The sequence below is a fragment of the Hypanus sabinus genome, chromosome X2 (genome assembly GCF_030144855.1).
Source record: "Hypanus sabinus isolate sHypSab1 chromosome X2, sHypSab1.hap1, whole genome shotgun sequence".
Taxonomy (NCBI): domain Eukaryota; kingdom Metazoa; phylum Chordata; class Chondrichthyes; order Myliobatiformes; family Dasyatidae; genus Hypanus; species Hypanus sabinus.
In genome coordinates, this window is record NC_082739.1 from 14597871 (window position 1) to 14624166 (window position 26296).

General features: G+C 40.8%; 1 protein-coding gene and 1 long non-coding RNA gene across 4 annotated transcripts in view; one reads left to right on the forward strand and one right to left on the reverse strand.

The window, feature by feature from the left end:
* Positions 1–13162, reverse strand: part of tbcelb (tubulin folding cofactor E-like b) — a 59664-nt gene extending 46502 nt beyond the window's left edge. For 2 of the 3 annotated variants that reach the window (XM_059957055.1, XM_059957057.1), the window contains exons 1-4: positions 13100–13162; positions 10444–10556; positions 2563–2723; positions 409–548 (exon numbers count right to left, since the gene is read on the reverse strand). In XM_059957055.1, coding sequence (XP_059813038.1) covers positions 409–548; positions 2563–2695 — 273 coding nt within the window. In that variant the 5' untranslated portion in view covers positions 2696–2723; positions 10444–10556; positions 13100–13162. The remainder of the gene's footprint in view (positions 1–408; positions 549–2562; positions 2724–10443; positions 10557–13099) is intronic. The other variant, XM_059957056.1, reaches the window with a different exon arrangement.
* Positions 10578–26296, forward strand: part of LOC132385187 (uncharacterized) — a 63609-nt gene continuing 47890 nt past the window's right edge. Inside the window, exons 1-2 of the long non-coding RNA XR_009509105.1 lie at positions 10578–12993; positions 15129–15338. This is a non-coding gene — a long non-coding RNA (uncharacterized LOC132385187). The remainder of the gene's footprint in view (positions 12994–15128; positions 15339–26296) is intronic.

The window sequence follows — 26296 nt, forward strand, 5'->3', positions numbered from 1 at the left end:
TTGTTACTCAGTTAAACAGTAACTGATGATCTTTTTTATTCCATTTTAATTATTTCCACGAAACTCTGGCTAATTGGGGCAGCCATTTAATTGAGCTAAAATGATCCTAATATGTTCCAATGAACTAGAATCAACTGTATTCTGTTTTGTATAACCACTACCTCGGAATTACATAGCATCAACAAGTCAATGACTGTAAGAAGAAAAAAGCAGGGAAAACTGACACAGAAGTTAATTATTTATGCAATAAATGAAATGGAGGAAAAACGAATCAATTTCAGGAATAAAGCTATTTAGTGTTTTTATACCTTGTAAGTGAAGTGGTGTTAAAATGACACAGCAGCAGTTAGAATTGGAGTATAGAACCTACCATCTGTACTTTGCAACTCGTGGTCATAACCTATTTACCTCGTACCAGTCTTGCAGATTATTATCAGACAAGTCGAGTTCAGAAACATGCGAGCAGAAGGCAGCAATGTCACTCTCCTCTCCGGCTCTGTTAATTCCGCAACCATCCAGCACGAGGATAGCAGGAAGGTTTAGACGTGCTAAAGAAAACATATATTTTAGCTTAATTCTGAAGAAAGGTGAATGTAGGCAACCAGCTGTAACCAATATTTATTTTACATTTCTGTTTGCAAAATTTTCCCCATACAGGCAATCGATGAGAATGAGGACATTGCTCTATTGATAATCAACTTATGGCCAAGTCTGTGTGAAAGGAAATAATTCCTTAGTTCAAAACCACAATACATTCAGGCAACCCAAGTATAGAAGGATCAATATGCTTGCAAGCAAGAATCCAGACAGATTTATGGTAACTTGTAATTCAGAGTCAATTCATTGATTTTGAACATTAAAATGCTGAATTTGCTATATGATGGTCAGTTAAAGTAATCTCTGATGACAAACTTATTAATTATATATACTTAGTGGCTACTTTATTAAGTACGCCCTGTACCTAATAAAGTGGCCACTGAGTGCATGCTCGAGGCCTTCTGCTGCCGTACGTAGCCCATCCACTTCAAGATTTGATGTGCTGTGTGTTCAGATCCTCATCTGCACACCACTATTGTTATGTGTGGTTATTTGAGTTACTGTCACTTTCTTGTAAGCATAAACCAGTCTGGCCATTTTCCTCTGACCTCTCTCATTAACAAGGCATTTCACCCACAGAACCAAACTCACTGGATGTTTTTACTCCATTCTCTGTAAACTCCAGAGATTGTTGTGTGTGAAAATCCTAGGAGATCAGCAGTTTGAGTTACTCAGCCCCACCCCACCCATACGTCACCAACAATCATTCCACGATCAAAGTCACTCAGGTAACATTTCTTCCCCATTCTGATGTTTTGTCTGAACAACTGAACCTCATGACCATTTCTGTATAATTTTATGCACTGAGCAATACACATGAAGTGCTGCAGGAGCTCAGCGGGTCAGGCAGCATCTATAGATGGGAATAAACAGTTGACGTTTCGGGCTGAGACCCTTCATGCTACCTGACCTGCTGAACCCCTCCAGCACATTGTGTGTATTGCTCTAGACATCCAGCATATGCAGTACCTCTTGTGTCTTTTACGGATTGAGTTGCTGTCGCATGACTGATTTATTAGATATTTGCATTAACAAGCAAGAGTACCCAATAAAGTGGCCAGAGTGTATATCAACCGAACCACATATATGAATTAAAGCTCTCCTAGGTTATATCACGTAGCACACACAGAATGCTGGTGGAACGCATTTTTGTGTGTGTTGCTTGAACTTCCAGCATCTGCAGATTTCCTCGAGTTTGCCTTATATCACGTAGACTTGGATTACCATGAAGTTCAGAATCTGACATCCAAGCCACTGAGGAATGACCATCATTGGCAGTGTTTCATCAGCATAATTCTCAAACCAACAGGAACTGAACATGGACATTAAATCAGTGTTAAGGTTGGCAAGTCAAAAACACAAAAGATTCTGAAGATGCTGGAAATCCAGAGCAACACAGAAAATGCCAGAGGAATTCAACAGGTCACGCAGCGGTTATGGAGGGGAAATAAACAGTTGATGTTTCAGGCCGAGGTCTTGGCAATGTTTATTTCTCTCTATACATGCTGCCTGATCTGCTGAGTTCCTCCAGCATTGTGTGTGTATTATTAAGGTTGGTAAGCTTTTATTTAACAAATACCAAAAACAATTAGAAATGTGCTTAACATAATTTGTATTTTTATAACTAAAACTTAAAGATGGCCATTACAGGGCCTTTCCCACTGCAAAGGTATGGATTTTTTTATATACAAGCTGGATTAAGATTCAACCTTGATGATCCATTCAATTATTAGAAACATCATATTTAAAAAATGGCAAGCTTGTGCTCTGAAGTTTATCAGAGCCTTGACGCACGTATGATTAACAGTTTGAAAGTCTAGGACATATTAAAAATGCTAACAATCTCATGGTTTACAATTCACCACTACTATTCAATTGCAGGATCTCAGAAATTGTAAGTGGATCATACTCAGTATGAAAACAAGTATAAGTTGAGTTTTGGGGAAAATGTAAAGACTCACTCACCTTTCACAGGTGAACCCTCGGGCCCAACAGAGACGTGGATGCCAAAACCCATTCCTCGTCGATACGGGAAGTTTTCTGGGCTATACTTCTCACAAATAACCTCAACAAAGCTACGTCCGTGTGTATCACTCATCTTTCAATTGTCGAGAGCAGTCTGCAGACTGTGGAGACAAAAATGCCTCTTGGTTACATTACTTTTGGCTAAACTGTTAGGTGGAATAGAAGCAAAGTATTAAAATAAGACCAAGTTGTGCTTAATCTACTTTTGCACTTGAATGCACATAAAACACTGATGACAACCATAGAAATTAGACTATTTATTGAGGTTGATAGAGATTATACAAGATTATCTAACTGAAGCTTAGAATAGGTCCTAAACCTCACTGCCGAATGGATTTTCCCCTTTGTAACATGTAGGATATTTTTGGGTGCAAATGAATACAGGAATTTAACTTAATTAAGTAAACACAAATAATTTATTAACATCAATTAATTATTTCACTCAGTCTAAAGAAAGTAAAAAAATAATTCTAGTTATCTCAGTCATTTGTATTTCTAACATTTAGAACAACAATATTTCTTTATCATGCCTTTCATACTTACACGGCACTTTTCTATTACAGGATTTTTTTTTACTTATTCAGCATGCTATAAAATCTCTTGCAAAAGAAAGCTTGCATGCTAATGAATCCTGCAGCATTAAAGCTTTGAGAACCACATCATCAGAGGTGGTGAATGTACTTGGACCCTGAGAGTGGAAGCCACACAGAGTAAAAAGAACTGAGCAACCCAACATCAATGACAAAATAGATACAACCCACACAAACCTAGACCTTTAACGTTGGGGGGGGGGGGGGGGGAAGAAGCCATCTTATTGGTCAACCTAATAGATTACAAGATATTTAATTATGATTTTAAAAAAGTCAAAACCTAAAGATATGAAATTTTACAAATACAGATCATTAATCATTGATTTTGTCTCACTCCCATCAAAGAGACTACACAGCACTCACACCAAGATCACCAGACTCAAAATCAGTTACTTCCCCAAAGTTGTCAAACGGATCTACGCCTCCACCCATTAACCTACCCCACCTCTACTTCATCATTTCCTGTCAGAATCATCTTGTGTAAAGATAAGCCTGCACCTTAGTATCACTTGATGTACATATAATCAGTATATATCTCATGTTCTTTCTCAGAGATTTTGCCTATGAAAACTGTTGTAGTCAGACCAGTGCTTTTGTCACGCTCATGATTCCTGAGCAGCATGGTCCTTCCTTGGTCCAACATGCTTTCCAACCAGAGGCACAGAGGTTCACATCAACACCCGTTTGCCCTCTGTTGTGCCACAATTCACAGTGTTCAGCATGGAGACAGTTGAGTCTTCATCCAGTACCTTTCTTAATTTGCTTTCAGCTGGCTTCATAGTAGGGGATGTGGTATGCAAATTGTGGACGGCTCTCCAATCAAGTTTAGTTGTCTCAGTTAATCGTGTTTTCACAATGCTGGCCCTCCTGCTTTTATCACATACAAACTCAAATGTGGCTTGTTAGTTATTGTATTTCACGGTTACGAATGCCATTCCTACAGGAGTTATCTTTTCTCCAGTATAATTTCTTAGATATCTGCAGGCTTCAGTTTAGCATCTTTGTAATGCCATTCAAACTAACAGCTAAGCCAGTGTCCAATTCCATTTTAATTAATTTGTTGCTCACTTCCGGTGTAGGCCATATTGCTTGCCTATTGTTAGCTGTCACATTGTAAATCTCAAGACTACCCAGCCCTATCTTCATTATCAGATTTTTCATCAACAGCATGCAGGTTAGTGCTCTTTCCGAAATAGTAACTGAACTTTTTAATATTTTTCTTTATCCTGTGCAGTCCATTTATTTTTGTCTGTCCGACATGCTCTTTGTATGTGTCCTACTATATTGCACTTTCTGCAAGTTTTGATTTTAAACTTGCATTGGTCTCGTGAGCCCCTTGCACAACAGTAACATATTTTGTTTAGCCAGGCCAGTTTCTGCTTAGACATTACAATATCGTTCATGCTAATTTTCATTCCTGACTGCAACTCAATTGCGCCTGTCTGCTGTTTCCATTGATACAGCTATTTCAAATGTTGTTTTACATTTAAGTTGTGTTTCAGTTAGGAACCATCTTTGAAAACTTTGTTGGAAGATTCCACAAACTAAATATTCTCTGTGCATCATTAGGCCCATTATCAAACTGACAATGCTCAGCCACGTATGCTGAAATTGATTCCCCTTGCTTTTGATTCTGCTTATGAAACCTAAAGGGCTCTGCAATCAACAATGGTCCTGGTTCTAAACATTCCTGCATTACTTTCATGATATCAGCATAACTCATTTCAGCTGGTTTGATTGGCGTGGTTAAACTGCAAAGTAAACTGTATGCCTTTAAATCCAAATCACTCAGTAAAATTGGTATTCACTTTTCATTGGCTATTTCGTTTGCTTCAAAAAATACCTGCTCAATCTGTTCAGTATACAAAATCCACTTATCTGTCATGTAATTAAATGTGTTAATCTTTTTGATATAGCTAGCTATTTCTGCATTTTTATGAACCCATGAACTCAACCCGTTTTTTGCCTTTTTTAAAAAAACTTGAATGTCTTTCCTTTTGCAGAGAAAAGGTGCTGCTCTGAAGAAAAAAAAACTTGCTGAGCTTTTCCTTTAAATCGATCGTTTCTTGTTGCACTTTTAAAAAAACTCCAACGTCTTGGTAGTTGTCTCTGGTTCGTTTTTAAAATATCTCGTGACCACTGTTATGTTTTGTAACTCCAAACCATATAAAAAAAATTGAAAGCAAAAGAGGGGAACCCTAAAGATAAGAGGCTTAGTTTGTTTTTTTACTTCATGTGATAGTGTCATAACATATGCAATTCACATATTTTTGCATATAACATTAATGAATTATTTAAACAAACAAGAAAGCAATCAAACAATATTTACAATATTACTCAAATATTACTGTAACATTAAATACACAATAATCATATAGCAAAAGTAGCATTAAGGAGGATGACATTTAAAAGTGGATGAAGCACTACCCCTAAACATAACATATAGCAAGATGCTTAAAAAAATACACAGGAGTAAATTATGGAGCTTCTGGTTCTATAATTTTTCTACTATCCCTGACTACAGCAGGCTTGAAGCACTTTTAATGTTGCAACAAACAAAAAAAGAAAGGGATAACTGAATAGTCCAATTAAAATTTAGCAGAAGAATTTGTTTTGAAATTAATGATGAGGGAACTATAAATCTTCATTTCAATAGGCATGGATTAATCAAAAATAGCCAATGGTATTATTTGCTAAGTCACATGTTAGCATAGTAAGTAGTACAGCTGAATGTGTGGCTAAAGAGCCGGTGTAGAGGGTGGGCTTCAGACAAGCGGATCAGTGGACTCTCTTCCAAGCACAGGCTGCATCAAAACTAGAGGTTCATTTATATCCTTGCAGTAAGGTTTTCTTGGGAGGTCTTAAATTAGTGCGATAAATTAGAGCAGCAGGTGGAGAGATTTGGGAAAACACAGAACATTACAACACAGTACTGGTCCTTCAGCCTATGATGAGGTACTGACCTTTTAATCTACAATAAGATCAATCTAACCCTTCCCTCCTACATAGCCCTCCATTTCACTATCAACCATGTGCCTATCTAAGAGTTTCTTAGATGTCTGTAGTGTCTCTACCATCACTCTGGCAAGGCATTCTACACACTCACCACTCTGTAAAAAACTCACCTGACCTATCCCCTATACTTTCCTCCAATCACCTGAAAATTAAGTCCCCTCGAGAAGGTCAAGAAAGTGCATAACAGGAACAATCAGGCAGGGCCAAGTTAACAACCACAATGGGACCAACAAGCAGAATTGGATATTTTAATGGAAGCAGCACATGTTAGACAGACGTCCTTAAAGCTGGGTTAATACATTGAACTGTACTAGAGGCATCATAGAAACTGGGTTTAGGGAAGGGCAGTACTGGCAGCTCATTGTCTCAGGGATTAAAAGTTTTGGACTTGATAGAGAAATATTAAAGTTTGGAGGGGGTGTGCATTACCAAATCAGGGACAATGTCAAAGCTGAACAAGAGAGGACATCTTGGATGGTTCATCCACTGAAGCCATATGGATAGAGGTCCAAGAGTAAGAATAGGGCAATCACTACACTGCAGCTATTCTTTCGGCCACATTAGCTTATTTTAGCTTCCTTAATATTGACTGGAACTCTTAGTGCCATGGCTCAGACGAAGCAGAATTGGTAGTCTCACCCAGAGACAATTTACAGACAGTACAAACAGGGAAGGTGCTGTACAAGACCTTGCATTGGGTAATAACCCTGGCCAGGTTTTGAAGTCCTTGATATTTCAGTGGAGGTGCATTTTTGGACCAGTGACCATAATTCTGCAGGTTTTAAGATAATTATAAGGATAACAATGATATTTGGGTGAAAGTGCTAAATTATGGGCAGTTTTGACTACCCATTGTAGAGCCTTTCTGTCTGCCGCAGTGCAGTTTTCGTACCCTGCAGTGATGCAGCAGGCTAGGATGCTCTCCACTACGCATCTGTAGAATGACTCGAGTATAGATGTGCGTAGTCCAGCTCTCTTCAGCCTCCTCAGAAAGTACAGGCATTGGTGAGCTTTCTCGTTTGTGTAGAATGTATTCTGGTACATGTTCACGCCATCTTAAAAGCTTCCTTCTTCCCCAGGTAGTTAGCCTGATCAACCAGTTACCCCCCCCCCCCCCATCTATTACCTCTGTTACTGCACTGTAAACACTTTACAACACTGTTTACACTGTAAATACATGTTGGTATTTATGCCCATTTTATTCCTTACTTTATTGTTAATTTTTTTAATTCTTTGTAATTGTTGAAAGTTATTTTTTTGCTGCACATCATGCCTTGACCTACACTTTGCAGCAAATTCCTAATACAATGGATTCCAGTTAATCGAGACAGGCACTTATTTGGGCAACTCTTAAAGAACAAAAATTAATCAAGAAAATAGCTGGGATTCCCTTTGTTTACTTGGAATACAATGCTGCTTAATTGAGGCTGGAGACTGTTGTCCAACAGTTTCTAACTGTAAGTTGCATGCACTTGCATGGCTGTTAGATACAACACTGTGCCTCAAGCAAACAGTTTTTAAATAGCAAATAAGAGAAAACCTGCAGATGCTGGAAATCCAAGCAACACACACAGAATGATGGAGCAACTCAGCAGGCCAGGCAGCATCAATGGGAAAAAGCATAGTCGATGTTTCGGGCTGAAACCCTTCAGCAGTTTTTAAAAAAGTGTCAGCTGCATGTGTTTGTGTCCAAAAAGAAGTGATTTTTTGGTCACTAATAGTTGGCAAGAAATAAGCAGCAAGACAGAACTGTTTTGCTCACTGTGGTTTTAAGCATTCAGGCTTTGAGATGCTAGAAATGGCTGGGAGTGAAAATGAAACAATTTCACTACTTCAACAAGTAAGAAACTACTAAGTATTTGAAAGTATTGACAATTATATAGAATATTACAATGTAAATGAAGACTTGGAGGATGCAATTGAAAACATTGAATAAAGGCAGTCCATTATCTGCATTAATTTTGTTCATTTGCAGTCAAAAGAATGTGATGTGGATGAATTCCTCCATTGGTAAGCTTTAGGAATTAATACACAGTTTTATAGCACAGTAGTAGCATTGGTAGTGTTCTAATTTGTTCTGTGTTTCATTTAAATACATTTTTGTTACTTAGTTTGTCTTTTTTATACTTTTATAACTCTTTCCGTGAAAGTTCAGCTAGTTGGGACAGCCACTTAATTGGGCCAAAATGTACTTGAGGCGTGATGTGTCCTAATTAACCAAATGCTCTGTATACGTAAATGCATACGGCAAGTTGATCATTGATCCTTGTAGTTAAGCATATGGTTCAAAACACGTGCACAATGTAGATCAAGCAATAGGCTTCAAATGTTCCAACAACTGGTAATCACTCTTGCACCCTGGAACATCTGGAACCTAGTCTAACACCAAGTATAATCTGGAGTAATGCCTTTGCTAGGCTCTGGGCAGCATTATACATCATGGACAACTGGAGGTAATGGTTAAAAGAATGAAAAAGTTGTGGTTAAAAACAAGCAGGAAATCCATCTCTAGATAGCTGACGAAATTATGGTATACAAAATGATGAGGGGTATAGATAGAGTAAATGCAAACAGGCTTTTTTTCCACTGTGGTTGGGTGGGACTACAACCAGAGGTCATGGGTTGAGGGTGAAAGGTTTAAGGAGCACATGAGGGGAAACTCCTTCACTCAGAGTGTGGAATGAGCTGCCAGCACAAGTGGTCCATGCAAGCTCGATTTCAATGTTTAAGAGGAGCTTGGATAGGTACATAGATAGAAGGGACATGGAGAGCCGTGATCCAGGTGCAGGTTATTGGGAGTAGGCTGTTTAAATGAATTCCGCATGGACCCAATGGGCCGAAGGGCTTGTTTCTGTGCTGTACTTATCTATGACTCAATGACTATGACAAAGCAACCCCTGAAAATAGCAGCTTCTTAAAAGTCATGAGCAGGCCTTGGAATTTGAAACTTGATACTTCTCAAAATTTGCAAAGCAGCAAATGTCTACCCATAACAGATTTTCTATTTGAAAAAAGATATTGAACTGATTAATTAAAATAGGTGTGGAATAGGTAAACTGCAGGGCAAATGGCTCCTTTTAAAATCATACCATTGGAAACATGATATGGCATACAATACCAGCTGGTGGACAAAAGTGACAAATTCAGCAAAATCTATAATCCTTAAATGCTGCTGGCCAGCTTCCAGACTAAGAATTATATTCTAATATGAACAGTAAACAATAAGAGAAATAAGAGAGCACAAAATAGGTTTAAGTATTACACAGAAAACCCTTCCCAATAACCTACAACAGTATAGGAAATGGTGACTGGCTCCAACTGCTGAAAAACCAAAAGGTCCAAAGTGCAAGCTCTTATTCCTCACCCAAAAGCTAATCATGCAAGGGGTTACTTTCATGTGAATTATTTTTATAAAGAGAATGTGAAATATTAATATACCATTGTAACATCCAGAGCCCAATCAAATTGAGGGAATTGTTGATAACAATCTTAAAAGTGCTGAGTCTATAGTCTCTATTCAGAATAGAATTTAACAGGCACAAGAGTCAGGTCGCCAAAGGCAACCAGGGCACAACAAAACGAAGGACTCAACAGTTAAACAAATCTTTGCCAGAGCACACTACCTAATCCAGGCTTCTCAAACAGATTTTGGAACTATTAATCACCCACTACTCTTCTAAAATCAACAGTTCTTGATATCACATAATATTGTGTCTGGCACTTTGACATTTTGATTACTTTGATCAGCAAATCCATTCTCTTCATTAGTACTCTTTACTTAAATTTTCAAACTTCTTTCGAAGTCTCGCCAGTCCCCTTTCCTAACACCAATTCAATTGGGTTGGACAAAACCTAGTAGCCATTAAAAAGCCTTCACTTGCATCTAGCATTAATGATTAATAAGACTTTAATTTTCAGTACAATTTCTATGCTCGTTTTCAAAAATATCAGTAAATAGTGACACAATTAGAGTAAATCCAGTTCTTCTGAACTACTTAGTCTGTCCATCAGAGTGCCAAGTCAATTGCTCTGAGAATCACAAATGGATCAAGCATCACAGTTCTGTGTTCTGTGGGATACCTGTCTCTTCCACTTCAATTTATCACAGCTACTAGTGTCAAGTGTGGATATTGAAAATAGGCACTACAGTTTCTTTGCCTGTTCTAAGTATTTGGAGACGATCTGAAAACTAAAGGAAGTGGAGAACTCAAAATACCTGATGGAAAATCCAATTTGATGACAGGCAAATCTTTTTTCCCAATTGACTTCACTTCCTTCCGCCCTCTGAGTTGTACCTTTGCCCTTGAGATCAAGTCTGCAGCTCTCGCACTGGAAGAGACAGATTCAGGAAGAGATGACAGCAGCATCGTAACCACACCTGTTAGCGCAACCTAATCGTTCACCAAAGGAATAAGCTAAGCAAGGCAAAGCAAATAAAACAGAAGATACCGTCAAAAAAAAAGGCAGGTTAGAAACTCGCACTTTACATGACTCTTGGTCCACATATAGGTGTCCTCCGTTTTTCGAACATTCACTTTACGACACCTCGCTGTTACGAAAGACCTACATTAGTTACCTGTTTTCACTAACAGAAGGTGTTTTCACTGTTATGAAAAAAGGCAGCGCGCGCCCCGAGCAGCCAAGCTCCTCCCCCGGAACTGCATTCTAGCCGGCATTGCTTAAACACATGCCTGTGAGCATCTGTGCTTTATGTCGATTTATTTTGTGCATCCGTTAGCAAGATGAGTTCTAAGGTATCGGAAAAGCCTAAGACAGCACATAAGGGTGTTACACTTAGCGTAAACCTAGACATAATAAAGCATTTCGATCGTGGTGAACAAAGTAAGGACATAGTGAGTTTGGCCAAGGGTTTGTGGAAGTTGACGAAGATGATGTTGAAGAGGTTTTGGCATCCCATGACCCAAAACTGACAGATGAAGAGGAAAGGAGAACAATTGAAGCTGAACGCAGTAGCGAACGGCCCAAAAGTGAATTATCCAGGAACTGAACGTGAAGCAATTGTGTGAGATTTTTGCTGCGATTGACAACGCTGCAATGATTGCAGAAAAGTATGACTTTATTTTTGAAAAGGCACTTAGGTTTAGGGCATATTTGCAGGATGGTTTGAGTGCTTACAAAGAACTGTATGATAGAAAAATGCACGAGGCTAAGCAGGCAAGCATACTGTTGTTTTTCAAGCCTTCCATGTCAGCCACAGCAGACGACAAACCTGGACCTTCGACATCGAGGCAGGCAGACACAGAAGATGACCTGCCTGCCCTGATGGAAACAGACGACGATGAGATGACATCGCAGTGTCCCACCACCCCAAACTCCGACACACCATCATCAGTGTGCTCACTGTCTTCCTGATTCCGGTAAGTGAAACGACACTGGACATACGTTATTTCTACTTTACATAGGCTGTGTATTTTTGTGTGTTATTTGGTATGATTTGGCAGGTTCATAGCTTAAAGGTTATTGGAAAGAGTGCTTCTGCCGAGAGAGCTTGCACCACTTGTTTCTGCCAAGAGCGCTTGTGCTGAGTGTTTTTGCTGCGAGTGCTGCCGAGAGCGCTTGCACCGAGTGTTTTTGCTACGAGCGCTTGCGCCGAGTGCTTCTGCTGAGACCGCTTGCACGAGATTTTTGCTGCGGTGGACAGTTGCTGCAATGATTGCAGAAAAGTATTCCTACTTTATATAGGCTGTGTATTTATCAGATCATTCCTGCTTTTACTATATGTTACTGTTATTTTAGGTTTTATGTGTTATTTGGCATGATTTAGTAGGTTATTTTCGGTCTGCGAACACTCTCAAATTTTTGCCATATAAATAAATGGTAATTGCTTCTTCACTTTACAACATTCCAGTTTATGAACCATTTCATAGGAACACTCTACCTTTGAATAGCAGGGAAACCTATATTGAGCCAGAATTGATTAAGGACAAGAGACATGAGCGTGCTGAGAATAGCACCCACACTTCCTAAATGGATGGGCAGTGGGGAGGCTCCCATAAACTGACAACTGACTTTTCCAAAACAAAGTTAATCACTAGTTAAGGCGCTACAAGTTTATTAGTTTGATATCCCCACTAATGAAAATACTAGGAAAATATTTAAAAGTATGATCTTGATGATTACTGGGATTTGGGGGTCAAGGCAACTTAGAAGTACAATTGACTTTAAACATAAGGTCAAAACAATAATACATGCTCACATTACAGATGAAGGCAATCCTGCACTGTCTTTTGGTATTGGTAAGGATGCAATCAATTTTTTGTCTTAAAGTCTCTGATTCAGACCCCCACACTTGCCCAACCACACCATCCCCACCACACTTTCAAACATGCAGTGCCCTTTGCTTTCCTAAATCTCATCTCTTATCCTCACCTCAAACTAAGCTCTCCCACATCAAGTCCTTTCTTATACACTCCATCTACTTACCAACCTCCTGCCTTGCCCTTTGAACCCTTGTTTGACTCCTTGCCTTATTTTCTCCAACTGGAAACCCTTCCTTGATATTCCCCTTGACCATCATCTACTTTGACCCTTCTTCCCTGCCCCCGCTCCGCTCCACCCAGCGTCCTACTTCGACCTCCTTCTCCTCTCCCTCTTAACCCTTCCTCGCTCTTTGATTTCTCGTCGACCTTCTTCCACTACCCTCTCCCGGCTTGCTCCCCTCCGTAACAACTTGACACCCCCCCTCCTCTGCTCTCCTCGGGCCTGTGCTGTGGCCCGGCCTCTGCGCCCTGTACCCTTCGGACAGGTAGGTGGCTGTTATCAGAGTGCCCGCCCCACCCCTGACGCAGTGCTCAGTTACCCCACTCGCCCACAAACGCCGGTATCCACCACACCAGCTCTGCCAAACTCACCCTCCCGCTTCCGTTCCAGGCCTGTTTTGCGGCTGCGAGAGCGCGCCTACGAGCTGACGTCACAACAGCTTCAAGAAACACGTGATATGCGTAAACAGCAGCTGCACGTGACCATCCCGCGGCATCACCATAACAACAGAGGCCTGGGCACAGGCGAGATGCTAAGCCGTGGAAGGCACAGGGTTTCCCGGGCTGACAGCACCTGGTTCGATCGTGCATTTTAAAAAAATCTAATCTTGTCGTGATGACTGGTTACAAACACCCCCTCCTCTTTACCCACCACTGCCTCCACAACCAGTTGCATTGTGCACTTACTGATCCCTAGAATCTGCTGAAATACACACCCATGGTAATCGGTTCCATTACATATTGTGTGATGTCTTTCCAATTGCTTTAAATAGATCAATGATGGTCTCTGCAGTCTGAGAATCCAAAGTAGTCTTGCAATTTATTTGTTGATGAGGTGAAGATGTGGCTGACATTGTATTGTCCATCCTTGATTGTCCCTAAATTTATGAAGTAATTAATAACATTGGTAAGTCATGGCTCACGCATGTGCCAACCCTATGAAAGTGGCAGACATATTTCCATGACTGTGATTCTGAGGCTAAGCATAGCTTGAATGACATATTCACATTTGCTGACAACACCACTGTCGTAGACCGAATCAAAGGTTGAAAATCTGACTGAGTTCTGCCACAACGACAATTTCTCACTCAGTGTCAGCAAGACCAACAAGCCTGATCATTGACTTCAGGAGGAGGAGACTGAGGGTCCATGAGCCTGTCCTCATTGGGGGATCACAGGTGAAAAGGGTCAACAACTTTAAATTCCTAGGTGTAAACGTTTCAGAGGATCTGTTCGGGTCCCAGCATTTAAATCCCATTATGACATCCAAAGCTTTGATAAACTTCTGTAGATGTGTGGTGGAGAGTATATTGACTGTTTGCATTATGGCCTGGTATGGAAACACTAATGCCTTTGGACAGAAAATCATACAAAAAAAATAGTCCATCTTAGTCTGATGGACTGATGGACTGCTTAGTCAATCACAGATAAAGCCCTCCCTACCATTGAGCACATCTACATGGAACACTGTCGCAAGAAAGCAGCAAACACCATCAAGACCCCCACCACTGAGACCATGCTCCCTTTTTGCTGCTGCCATCAGGAAGAAGTTACAGGAGCTTCAGGACCCACATAACCAGCTTTAGGAACAGTAATTACACCTCAACTATCAGGGTCTTCACCTGCCCCATCACTGAACTGTTAAACTATGGATTCGCTTTCAAGGACTCTTCATCTCATGTTATTGATACTTATTGCTTGCTTATTTATTTATTATTATGTTTTCCTTTTGTATTTGCAAACCATTTTGTCTTTTGCACATTGGTTATTTGTCCATTCTGGTTGATTTTACTATGTTTCTTGTATTACTGTGCAGGCCTGCAAGAAAAAGAATCTCAGGGTTGTATATGGTGACATGTATGCACTTTGATAATAAATTTACTTTGAACTTTTGAGCTTTTGATGAATGGCATCAGTAAATCAGTTGAGTTTTTGTTATGAGCTTTTTTTCCTCTATTCCAGGTTACATGATGCAATTTGAACCACAATAATGTGGATAGTGGATTATATTTTGGAGTACATCAAATGGCTTTGAAATTTATAGAAGGCAATTGATTTAAAATGTTATTTATTTTTCTTCTTCCACAGGTGCTGCCCAAACTGTATTGACAGAATTTTGTTCATGTTTCAGATCTCTGAAAACCACAGTACCTTGCTTTCGCAGTGAATCAGATTTTCTGTAATCCGAATTTACCTAACAGGGATCTTTAAAGCTGTAAAAGACTTTAAAGGACATGAGAAATAAAACTAATAGTCATCAGTATAGGATAATCAACAGGGAATTCAGAACAAAATACACTGAGAAAGTGTATTTGGCTGTGGTGTCCCCCACTGCAAAAAGTATTGCTGTTACTTGCTCGCTCACTCCAATACCTCTGAAACCTATTATCTTTACTTCTAGAGGACAACGGGTACAGGTGCATGAGAGTATCACCATCTGCAGACTCCTGCTCCAAGCTGCACACTATCTAGACTTGGGAGATATATCGATGTTCCTCCTTCACAGCTGAGTCTAATCCTGAAATGTCCTGGTCCTATTCAACAGTAATATGGGAGCACCTTCACCAGAAGTTGCGCAGTGGTTCAAGCTAGCTCAGCACCACTTACAAAGGTAAGTTAGAGATGGGCAATAAATCTTGTCCTTCTTGGATGGATCCATATTCTGAAAAAAATGCATGAAAGATAATGTATCCATATAATTAGACTGGAATTGTACAGTGCAGAACCATTAAGCTTTGATAGAGCCCCTTAATCCATCTTTTCAGCTCTTTCCCCAGAGCCTTTTATTTCTCCCCCCTTCAAGCATTGAATTGATTGTCTTTTTAATTTCTTATTGAATCTGCCCCTTACATTCTTTCAAATAGTGCTTCCAGACCACAATGAGGCACCACGAAAAATAAAATGCCTGACCTCAACTCTAATTTCTCAACATTGAAGAACTCTGCTGTAATTAGTTATTGAACTCTACAGTATTCTGATTAACCAATTTTACATTCCCATTGGAGATACAAAAGACTGTAGACGCTGGAAAAGTCTTGGCTCAGAATGCCAACTGTCCATTTCTCTCCACAGATGCTACTCAGTCTGCTATGTTCATCCAGCATTTGTTTGTTGCTTTACATTCTCGCTGTTATTTAATTAAATAGACTTCAATTTTGATATTTTACAGCAGAGCTTTTATTATGGGTAATTTGTCATGTGGGTTGCGGCATGGTAGATGTAAAGAATATAGTTACGAATTCATGCTTTGTCTTTTGTTCATTTTTCATCTGGTTAGAGTAGGGAGTAGGTCGGGGTTCAAACTCAGCCTGCACTGAAGAGGCACTCTGAATCTAAGTCATATCCAACAGTTCAAAGTGCTCATGGGAACATTGACTTGCAGCATGGAAACAATCTTGTTTTAGATTATAGAGGTCTGAATAGTACTGTAGTATTTACAAAGAGGAAAAATGAAATAACAATCTCACTAGTGCAACAACAACGCATTACATCTCTGCCTAAAAGAGAGATTCAAATCTTCAATGGCAATCCATTGCAAGATCATGCAAGGGCCAAACTGTCCCGGGCCATCAGAGAGGCAAAACATGCACACGTCCAGCGAATCCACAGCCATTTCCAGGACAGCGGCGGCACGCAGCGCATGTGGAAGGGCATTCAGGACATCAACTACAGGACAACATCACCAGCCTGTGCCGGTGATGCCTCTCTCCCAGATGCGTTGAACAACTTCTACGCTCATTTCGAGGTGGAAAATGACGTGGTGGCGAGGAAGACCTCCTCCCAATGACAGGTGCTGTGTCTTACCGTGGCCGATGTGAGAATAACTCTATGCAGGGTCAACCCACAGAAGGCTGCTGAACCAGACAATATTCCTGGCAGAGTGCTCAGAGGATGTGCAGACCAGCTGGCAGATGTTCTCACTGACATCTTCAACATCTCCCCAAGCAGCGCTGTCGTTCCAACATGCTTCAAGGCCGCCACCATTGTCCCTGTGCTAAAGAAGTCTTCAGTGTCCTGCCTCAATGACTACTGTCCTGTTGCACTCACATCCATCATCATAAAGTGTTTCAAGAGGCTCGTCATGAGGCACATAAAGACCCTGCTGCCCCCCTCACTGGACCCCCTGCTGTTCGCGTATTGTCCCAACCACTCAACAGATGACGCCATCGCCACAACCCTCCACCTGGCCCTCACCCACCTGGACAAAAAAGACACATACGTTCGAATGCTGTTCATAGACTTCCATTCAGCATTCAACACAATCATTGCTCAGCACCTGATTGGAAAGCGGAAACTGCTGGGCCTGAACACCTCCCTCTGCAACTGAATCCTAGACTTCCTGACTGGGAGACCTCAGTCAGTCCGGATCAGGAGCAGCATCTCCTTCACCACATTGAGCATGGGGGAACCCCCAGGGCCATGTGCTCAGTCCACTGCTGTTCACTCTCTTGACCCACGACTGTGCAGCAATACACAGCTTGAATCACATCATCAAGCTTGCCGATGACACAACCGTGTGGGTCTCATTAGCAAGAATGACGAGTCAGCATACAGAGAGGAGGTGCAGCGGCTAATGGACTGGTGCAGAGCCAACAACCTGTCTCTGAATGTGAACAAAACAAAAGAGATGGTTGTTGACTTCTGAAGAGCACAGAGTGACCACTCTCCGCTGAACATTGATGGCTCCTCCATTGAGATCATTAAGAGCACCAAATTTCTTGGTGTTCGCCTGGCGGAGAATCTCACCGGTTCCTCAACACCAGCTCCATAGCAAAGAGAGCCCAGCAGCGTCTCCACTTTCTGCGAAGGCTAAGAGAAGTCCACCTCCCACCCCACCACCCTCACCACATTTTACAGAGGATGTATCGAGAGCATCCTGAGCAGCTGCATCACTGCCTGGTTCAGGAATTGCACCGTCTCGGATCGCAAGACCCTGCAGTGGATAGTGAGGTCAGCTGAGAAGATCATCGGGGTCTCTCTTCCTGCTATCACAGACATTTACACTACACGCTGCACCCGCAAAGCTAACTGCATTGTGAAGGACCCCACGCACCCCTCATACAAACTCTTCTCCCATCTGCCATCTGGCAAAAGGTACCGAAGCATTTGGGGTCTCACGACCAGACCGTGCAACAGTTTCTTCCCCCAAGCCATCAGACTCCTCGATACTCAGAGTCTAGATGGACGTTGTAATTTGTCCTCTACTGTGCCTATTGTCTTGTTTATTAATTATTGTACTGCCCTGCACTGTTTTGTGCACTTTATGCAGTCTTGTGCAGGTCTGTAGTCTAGTGCAGTTTTTATGTTGTTTTATGTAGTCTAGTGTAGCCTTGTGCTGTCTCACATAGTCTCGTGCAGTTTTGTGTTGTTTCATGTAGTACCAGGGTCCTAGAGGAATGTTGTTTCATTTTTACTGTGTACTGTATCAGCAGTTTATGGTTGAAATGACAATAAAAGCAGCTTGAACTTGATTCATGACTGCTTATAAGAATAGTGTTGAAGCAAGTCCGAAAACAATGGTGACTGGCTCTATTTCCTTGGACAGTACTTTGGTGGTCAACCTAGATAGTTTATCAGAAGTTGCCGGCATGTTGACCCTAAGGAAGGATATCTAAAGGCCAAGGCTTTACTACAGGAACATTTTGGTAATGAACAGAAAATTGCATAAGCCTACATGTGAAAGGCTCTTTCTTGGTGTTACAAACCCCGTAACTGGATGTCTTACCAGCAAAGATAGAAGTGTCAGTTGGAGTCTGGTGATGCTATTTTCAACAGTATTTATTAGTAAAAATACACAAAAATAATATCAATGCAAATATACAGATTTTATACGTCTTCAATACTAAACCTAAAAGTGCGGGTATAATAATAATCAAAAGAAATAAGCTCTATCGTTGTCTAGGGGATGAATTGTCAGATGGAAATATAAAGTTCAGTCCAATTGATGCAGGCTGTGGTAGTTGTTAGTTGCTGTGTTGCAATTGAGAGAGAGAGAGAGAGAGAGAGAGAGAGAAGTAACAGCTATTGACTTGCCAACTTTCCTTTACGATCTTGATCCGTTGATGCATTGTTGTTGTGGCCATTCACGTATGATCCCTCCGTCCTTTAGCTAGACCATTCTTCCGTGGTGGACTTGTCACCCAGACAAGGGTGGACACACACACAAGCCCCCACCGGTCTCGCTACAAAACACTGTGAGTTAAAAGTTACCGACCTTTCGTTCGGTCTCTGGTCTCCCACCCTGTCTCGTGGGGGTTCTGATGCTCACTAGTGTTTCTCCTGGTGCGTCTGAGGGGTGTTACCCCAGACCTCACTTTTATCCCCACTCACGGGGTCTCAGGTGTCATTCAGGTTGAGATGATGTAACCCATCAAACCAGCCCACTCTGGTTGCCCCGTGAGGGGTTTCAATGAATAGAACAGTACCAAGTACACAATCCTTCTCCAAAAGACAATAGCAGTAAATCAGTGGATTTTGTCAGTAGGAGACATTCCACTTTGTGTATCTCTGAGCTGTCTCTCTCTCATTAACTTTCATGAGCTGTTATCAATAACAACTGCCCTGGCAGCTTTCCTGTGTCTCTCTCACTTCCTTGATAACAGCATCGGAATAGTAGCAATTTGCGATTCTCCAAAAGGGGGGGGGCATGGGTGATTCTGTACCCTTCTGCCCATCAGAGTTGTTCATCATTCGTAACACTTGGGCACCTATCAAATCTGAAGACATAAATGCTCTTTAAAGGCTATGGTCTTTTTCTTCGAGGCTGTTGTAATGCCATGGGAGAAGTGCAGTAGATGGGAGAGCTGAACATACCTGCCAATATGTCGATTGTTAAAAAGAAATTACCCTATATGCTTAGGGATAAATGGAGAACATGGTCTGTAAACTGTAAGAAGGCACAACTGTAAAATTAGTTTCACTGTCATTGTCATTTTTATTGAAATGCCAGTAAAGATTGTGACACACCCAGTGTTTGGGAATATACAGAATGCCACATTACCTGCAGTAAGCGAAGGTGTGAACAAAACTAAGTCACAACTTCATTCTGGAATGAATGAAAGGGAAATGATCTTGTCAGCCAAAAGGGTTTGTCCATTCTGCAAAGGTGAACATACATTGGATTTGTGCCCTCAGTTGGAGAAAGGGTTCATAGTGAGAAGATGCCTTCCTAAAGGAAAATGGTGTCTGCTTTGGTTGTTTATGTGCAGGACACATCAGCAAGGATAGCAGGAAGCATCTTTCATGCAAGGTATGCAGTGGCAAACATCCCAGCATATTTCATATTCACTCTAATGAAAGTCTGTGAAAGTTGAAAAGGCTGTGAAAGAATCAGGCACAGCAGAGAGTAATGCCCCTGTATCTAATGGCCTTATGGGAGCTGGTGATCATGACTGCAAACTTTCCATAATTCCACTACAGGTTACGTCTAAGAAGGGTAAGAAGACAATGGTTATTTATGCTTTTCTAGATCAAGGGAGTACAGCAGTGTTCTGCACAGTGAGCCTCATGAACAAGCTCAACCTCACAGAACAAAGGATACGTATTCTCTTACGCACCATGGGTCAAGAAAAAGTCGTGGGTGGCTATGTCATTTCAGGATTGGAAGCAGCTGGCTTAGATGATGTAAACTATTGTGAACTAAATAACATCTATATGCAGGAAAGTGTACTGGTCCACAAAGGAAACATTTTTCATCAGAAGGATCTCCAGGAATGGTCTCGTCTGAAATGTGTCCATTTGCCAGACACATTCTGAATCAGAAATTGAGCTGCTGACAGGGACAAATGTGCCTAAAGCATTGGAGACGTTGCTAGTGATTCAAAGTGTTAATGATGGACCGTATGCAATTAGGACAATGTTGGGTTGGACTGTGAATGGACCACTGAAAGGAGACCATGGTGATGGAAGAGACTGTGCTCAGTCGAGCTGACACTTAACAGGATATCAGTTTTGAACTTGGATGAGCTTTGGCAGTAGCACTTCATGGCAGACCTCCCTGAATGCAGTCAGGATGAACAACCTGATTTGTCAAGACCACAAATTCATGGAGCTGGCTACAAATTCTGCAAAATTGGTGGATGGTCACTAATAATAGGAAGGTTACTGAACAGTGCACTCTAAATATAAGGAAGAGGTTTCAGAAGGATTTGTCATTTCACACTGACTACACAGCTTTCATGAAGGATGTCATCTCCAAAGGTGATGCCGAAAGAGTGCCAGCAGTGGATCTGGAATGCAGGGATAGCAAGGTTAGGTATATTCCTCATCATGGGGTTATGTTTGTGGAGCGACTTTTCAAGCAATGTCACTTAATGCTTAGCTTTTACAGGGACCAGATCTTAATAGTTCACTGATTTGAGTCATAACCAGATTCAGAATAGAACCAGTGGTGATCATGGTGGATACAGAATCACTTTTTCATCAGGTTAAAGTACCAGCAGTAGATGCAAATCTGCTGAGGTTTCTCTGATGGTGACCTCATCCATAGTATGGTGGACTTTAGAATGGTGGTACATTTCTTTGGAGCAACTTCATCAATGAGTTGTGCCAATTTAATTCTTATGAAATGTGCAGAGGTCAATAAAGAACAGCTTAACCATGAGACAGTGGATAAGATTTTACATTGCTTCTTTGTTGATGACTGCCTTGTATCCTCGGTGGAAGAAGCAGTGTCTCTCTATCATGACCTTGCATTCATCTGTGCCAAAGGTGGTTTTTGATTTACAAAGTGGATAAGCACCTGACACTGTGCTATCTGTGATATCGAACAAGCGAAGAGCAAAATATATGAAGGATTTGGAGAGTACTGGACATGCAATGCTGCATTCAATCTGATACTTTCAAGTTTAAGATCACGATCCAAAATAGACCACTTACTGGAATGGGAATCCTCTCCACAGTTAGTTCCATCAATGATCCCTTAGGAATCTTGAGTCCGGTGGCATTATCTGCCCAGAAGATTCTACAAGGTCTATGTCAGAAAGGGTTTGGCTGGCATGACACTATACCAGCATTAGTTGCTTATGAGAGGACAAGCTGGCTGGAAGAACTCTGATAGTTGGTAGATTTCAAGGTTGTTAGATGTTTGAAACCCTTGGATTTGGAGAAGTTACTGCTACACAGTTACACCACTTTACAGATGCAAGTGAAGTTGGCTATGGAGCAGTGAACTGCCTATTGTTGCACAACACATTCTCAGATGCACAGTGTTTTTACCTTGGTTAAATCTAGGGTAGTTCCATTGAAGTGGATATCTATCCATCGTATGGAGTTCACTGCTGCTATGATGGCAAGCCGTATGGACACATTGTGGAGGAAGGAGTTGCACATGCAGCTTCAAGACTCAGTTTTTTGGACTGATAGTACTTCTGTGCTGAAGTATATCAAGAATGAAACTTACAGGTTCTGAACCTTCATTGCTAACAGAGTTTCAGACATTCTTAAGATCTCCCAAGCATCTCAATAGAGGTATGTAAACACTTCAGGTAACCCAGCAGATGTGGTCTCTAGAGGGTTAAAGGTGAACGGTTTTCTGAAGAACAAGACATGGGTGTCAGGACCTCAGTATTTTCTTCAGCCTGAAAGCGAATAGCCTGATGATTCTGGAGAACTTTTGCTAGATGATCTGGAAGTCAAGAGGAGTGTTATGATGAAGATTGAAGAGATCCAAGTCTTCTTGTTTTGGACCTGCTGGGGAAGACAGTGGCCTGGATTCTTAGATTTAAGAATCTGCTCTTGTTTCATAGTTGGAAGAGGAAGCAATTGAATATCGTTTTTGCTCAGTCTGACTTGGAAGAGGAACAACAAGGCTATTCTCTGGGGAGAGAGATTGAGAAGGCAAGGGTCAGATTGGCTGAGATTGTCTCTCAGTGGAGGAGCTCAGAAAAGCTGAAATGGAGACCACTAGTTTTTACTAAAACAAAGATTTCCATATGAATTCTTGAGTCGCAAAGGGAAGAAAATTTGTAAAAGGTCCTCAGTTCTACCAGGAAGTATTGCTTTATTTTAATACATATTTTTTCTTGTATTTTTTTCCTTCCTTTTGTGATTATCCTTTTTTCATATATAATTAATATAGGCTTGATTGATTATCTTATGATGTTCTCTGTTGATATTTCAATAAGATATTGATGTCTTGTTATTAATTTAATTTCAAGCCTCGTGTATTTATAACCTATTCAATGTTATGTTATGTTATATTATTATTTTCTTTTGTATATGAAACTTAATAAAAAGATTGAAAAAAGAAAAGTTCTACCAGGAAGGTACAGAATATTGACGAAGATGGTTTCCACACAGTTCTTTGCGAACTGGAGTCTATTATCAGTGGTCATCCAATTACTAAAGCATCATTCTAACCCATTGTTTTGGAAGCACTAACACCAACCATCTGTTGCTTCTGAAGCCCTCACCATTCTTGCTACCATCAGATGTTTATGCTTATCGTAGATGGAAGCAAGTCCAATACATGTCAAGCTTGTTTTGGAAACAGTGGATCAAGGAGCATTTACCACAGCTACAGGAATGTCAGAAATGGTCAGGTATAAAACAGAATTTCCTCTCAGGAGATAATGTGCTTATATTTGACAACACAACACCTTGACACATGGTTTATGGGAAGAGTCATTCAAATCTTTCCAGACAGAAGAGGGTTTGTGCAGCAGTGTGCATCAAGACCAAGGTCAGCTTTCTAGACAGGTCTATAATCAAGATTTGTCTTCTACAGGAGGCGGAGGTTTGAGGAGCTACTGCTCGAGAAGCTTCATGATTCTGACTTAATAACTTGACAGAGAGTGATGTTATAGATCACTCTGTATTTGGCTAACTGCTGGTACCTCTGGCGTAGATGATTGTTACATGACTTGTCTGGAAGAAGAAAGAAAAAAAGAGGACATTTGTATGAATGTTAAGATTTCATGTCTCCTATTTTTAGTAGTATGTAGTTATAATTATTATAGCATAATAATTAAGGGATGGGATGTAGGAGACGTATCCCTTTTCTGTCTGTGTTGTATTTTTGTTCTGCATTTATTTTGGGTAATTTGTTATGCAAGTTGGGGTGTGGTAGATGTGAAGATATAGTTTATGTATTTATGTTTTGTCTTTTGTTCAGTTTTAGTCTGGTTAGTGTAGGGTGTAGGTAGGGGAGAATGATTTTTTTTGTTCACTGTTTAAAAACACTTGGCTTAGTACGTTTAAATTTGTAACACTTAAGTATATTTGAATACACTTAGACTGCTTATTTCGTTATATCGTTAGTTTTAGTTTCATTAGTTTTTTATCGTTATCTTATTGTTCATTTTTCTGGTTTCTTAATAAAGGATCAAACATACTTTCTTCAACTTAAAACTTTGTTATTGTGAATAGCGCATCAAACAGTGTCAACCCCCCCATGCTTAGTCTCTGAGCAGTTTTGCTTGTTCTAGAGTAACTGCTACAATTACTTTATTTTACTTTACTTCATTGTCAGCAAACAATTGATATTAGAGCGTACAATCATCACAGCGATATTTGATTCTGCACTTCGCGTTCCCTGAAGTACAAAACAAAGTAAATATAATAAAAATTTAAATTATAAATCATAATTAGAAAATAGAAAAGGGAAAGTAAGGTAGTGCAAGTCAGGTCTGGATATTTGGAAGGTACAGCCCAGATCCAGGTCAGGATCCATTCAGCAGTCTTATCACAGTTGGAAAGAAGCTGTTCCCAAATCTGGCCGTACGAATCTTCAAGCTCCTGAACCTTCTCCCGGAGGGAAGAGGGACAAAAAGTGTGTTGGCTGGGTGTGTCGTGTCCTTGATTATCCTGGCAGCACTGCTCCAACAGCATGTGGTGTAAAGTGAGTCCATGGATGGAAGATTGGTTTCTGTGATGTGCTGGGCTATGTTCACGATCTTCTGCAGCTTCTTCCGGTCTTGGACAGGACAACTTCCATACCAGGTTGTGATGCACCCTAGAAGAATGCTTTCTACGGTGCATCTATAAAAATTAGTGAGGGTTTTAGGGGGCAGGTCAAATTTCTTCAGCTTTCTCAGGAAGTAAAGGCGCTGGTGGGCCTTCTTGGCAGTGGACTCTGCTTGGTTAGACCAAGTCAGGTCATTTGTGATATTCATCCCAAGGGACTTAAAGCTTTTGACCTGTTCCACCTGCGCACCACCGATGTAGATGGGGTCGGGTGGTCCGCTACTCCTTCCGAAGTCAAAAACCAGTTCCTTCGTCTTGCTGACTTTGAGGGATAGGTTATTGTCGTCACACCATGCCACCAGGTTCTTAATTTCCTCTCTGTACTCAGATTCATCATTACCCAAGATACGGCCTACTTTATTGCTGCAGCTCACACACATAATTGTCTCCACTCTGGAACCAAAGTCAATTTTTCATTAAGCTGGAATATACAGGTGATGCTTGTGTATGCCCACATTTGGACATTGCTCCAAATTACTGACTTGCTCACTGAACAATACAAAAGGATAGGCCTCATGCTTAACATCCAAAAAAGTCCTTTATTAATCTTCTGCCACTGCAAATATTGCCCAATGATAAAGTCATTGTAAGGCATTCTCTTCATCTATCTCCTCGCAGTGAAATGCAAAGTTGATTTTGACTACCTAAAGGTAAAATGAAGATGATCTTCACAAAATTTCAACTTCAGGAGAAATACTGGGAGCAACATCAATGACTAAAAATGGTGTATTTTGACCTCATACATAAACCCCTAACTGTGAGGAATTCTGGAAAATCCTTCTCAAGTTTTATTTCCCATGAAACCTGATGATTTTTTTTGCATTTACTTCATAACAGCAAGGAAGCTGTGATCTTAAAGGGCTCTCAACAGTGTTGTCTGGTGTCAAGTAAGACTGCACAATTGCCGCAGTCTTTTTCACCATAGTGCTATACCTCATCTCCAAAAAAATTTCAGCTGGTGTGCAGCTGAATTATAGTAAAGATGGGAAACCATTTAATCTTCATTACACTCACTCCAGAAAGAACATCAGTCCAGCCTTAGTTACTGAGCTGCTATATTCAGATGACACTTGCTCATGCCTGCATTTGGAGGCTGAGCTCCAAGTCATTGTCTTGTTTACTCAACTGCGTGAAGAAATGGACATTACACTTTTACGTCCACAAAAGACATCTACCAGTCTTCCTTCTGGTATAGTTATGCCCATGAGGATGACCGAAGATCAAGACTTCAAACCTGACCAGTGATTAATGGGTCAACCGGACAGACCTCCTGTATGCTTCTGAGACATGGACTACCAACAGCAGCCAACTCAAAACACAGCAGAGGTATCACCAATTCCACCTCTGCAAAATCCTCCTAACTTCATTCAGCAGGATTGATGAACATATATCAGCATCTTCTTTCAGGCCAACATCCCCAGTATTGCAGTTCTACTTATATTCTTGCTACCTCAGTAACATATACAACACTAGACTCCTGAAATAGATACCACTCTGAGCCTCAAAGCATCTTTGGACAAGTATTACCTCCCCATCTACTCAAGGTAGTTTGGACTGCGAGAGAGGTAAATAAAGGCTTCAGGGAACATTAGCAGGCTCTGTGAA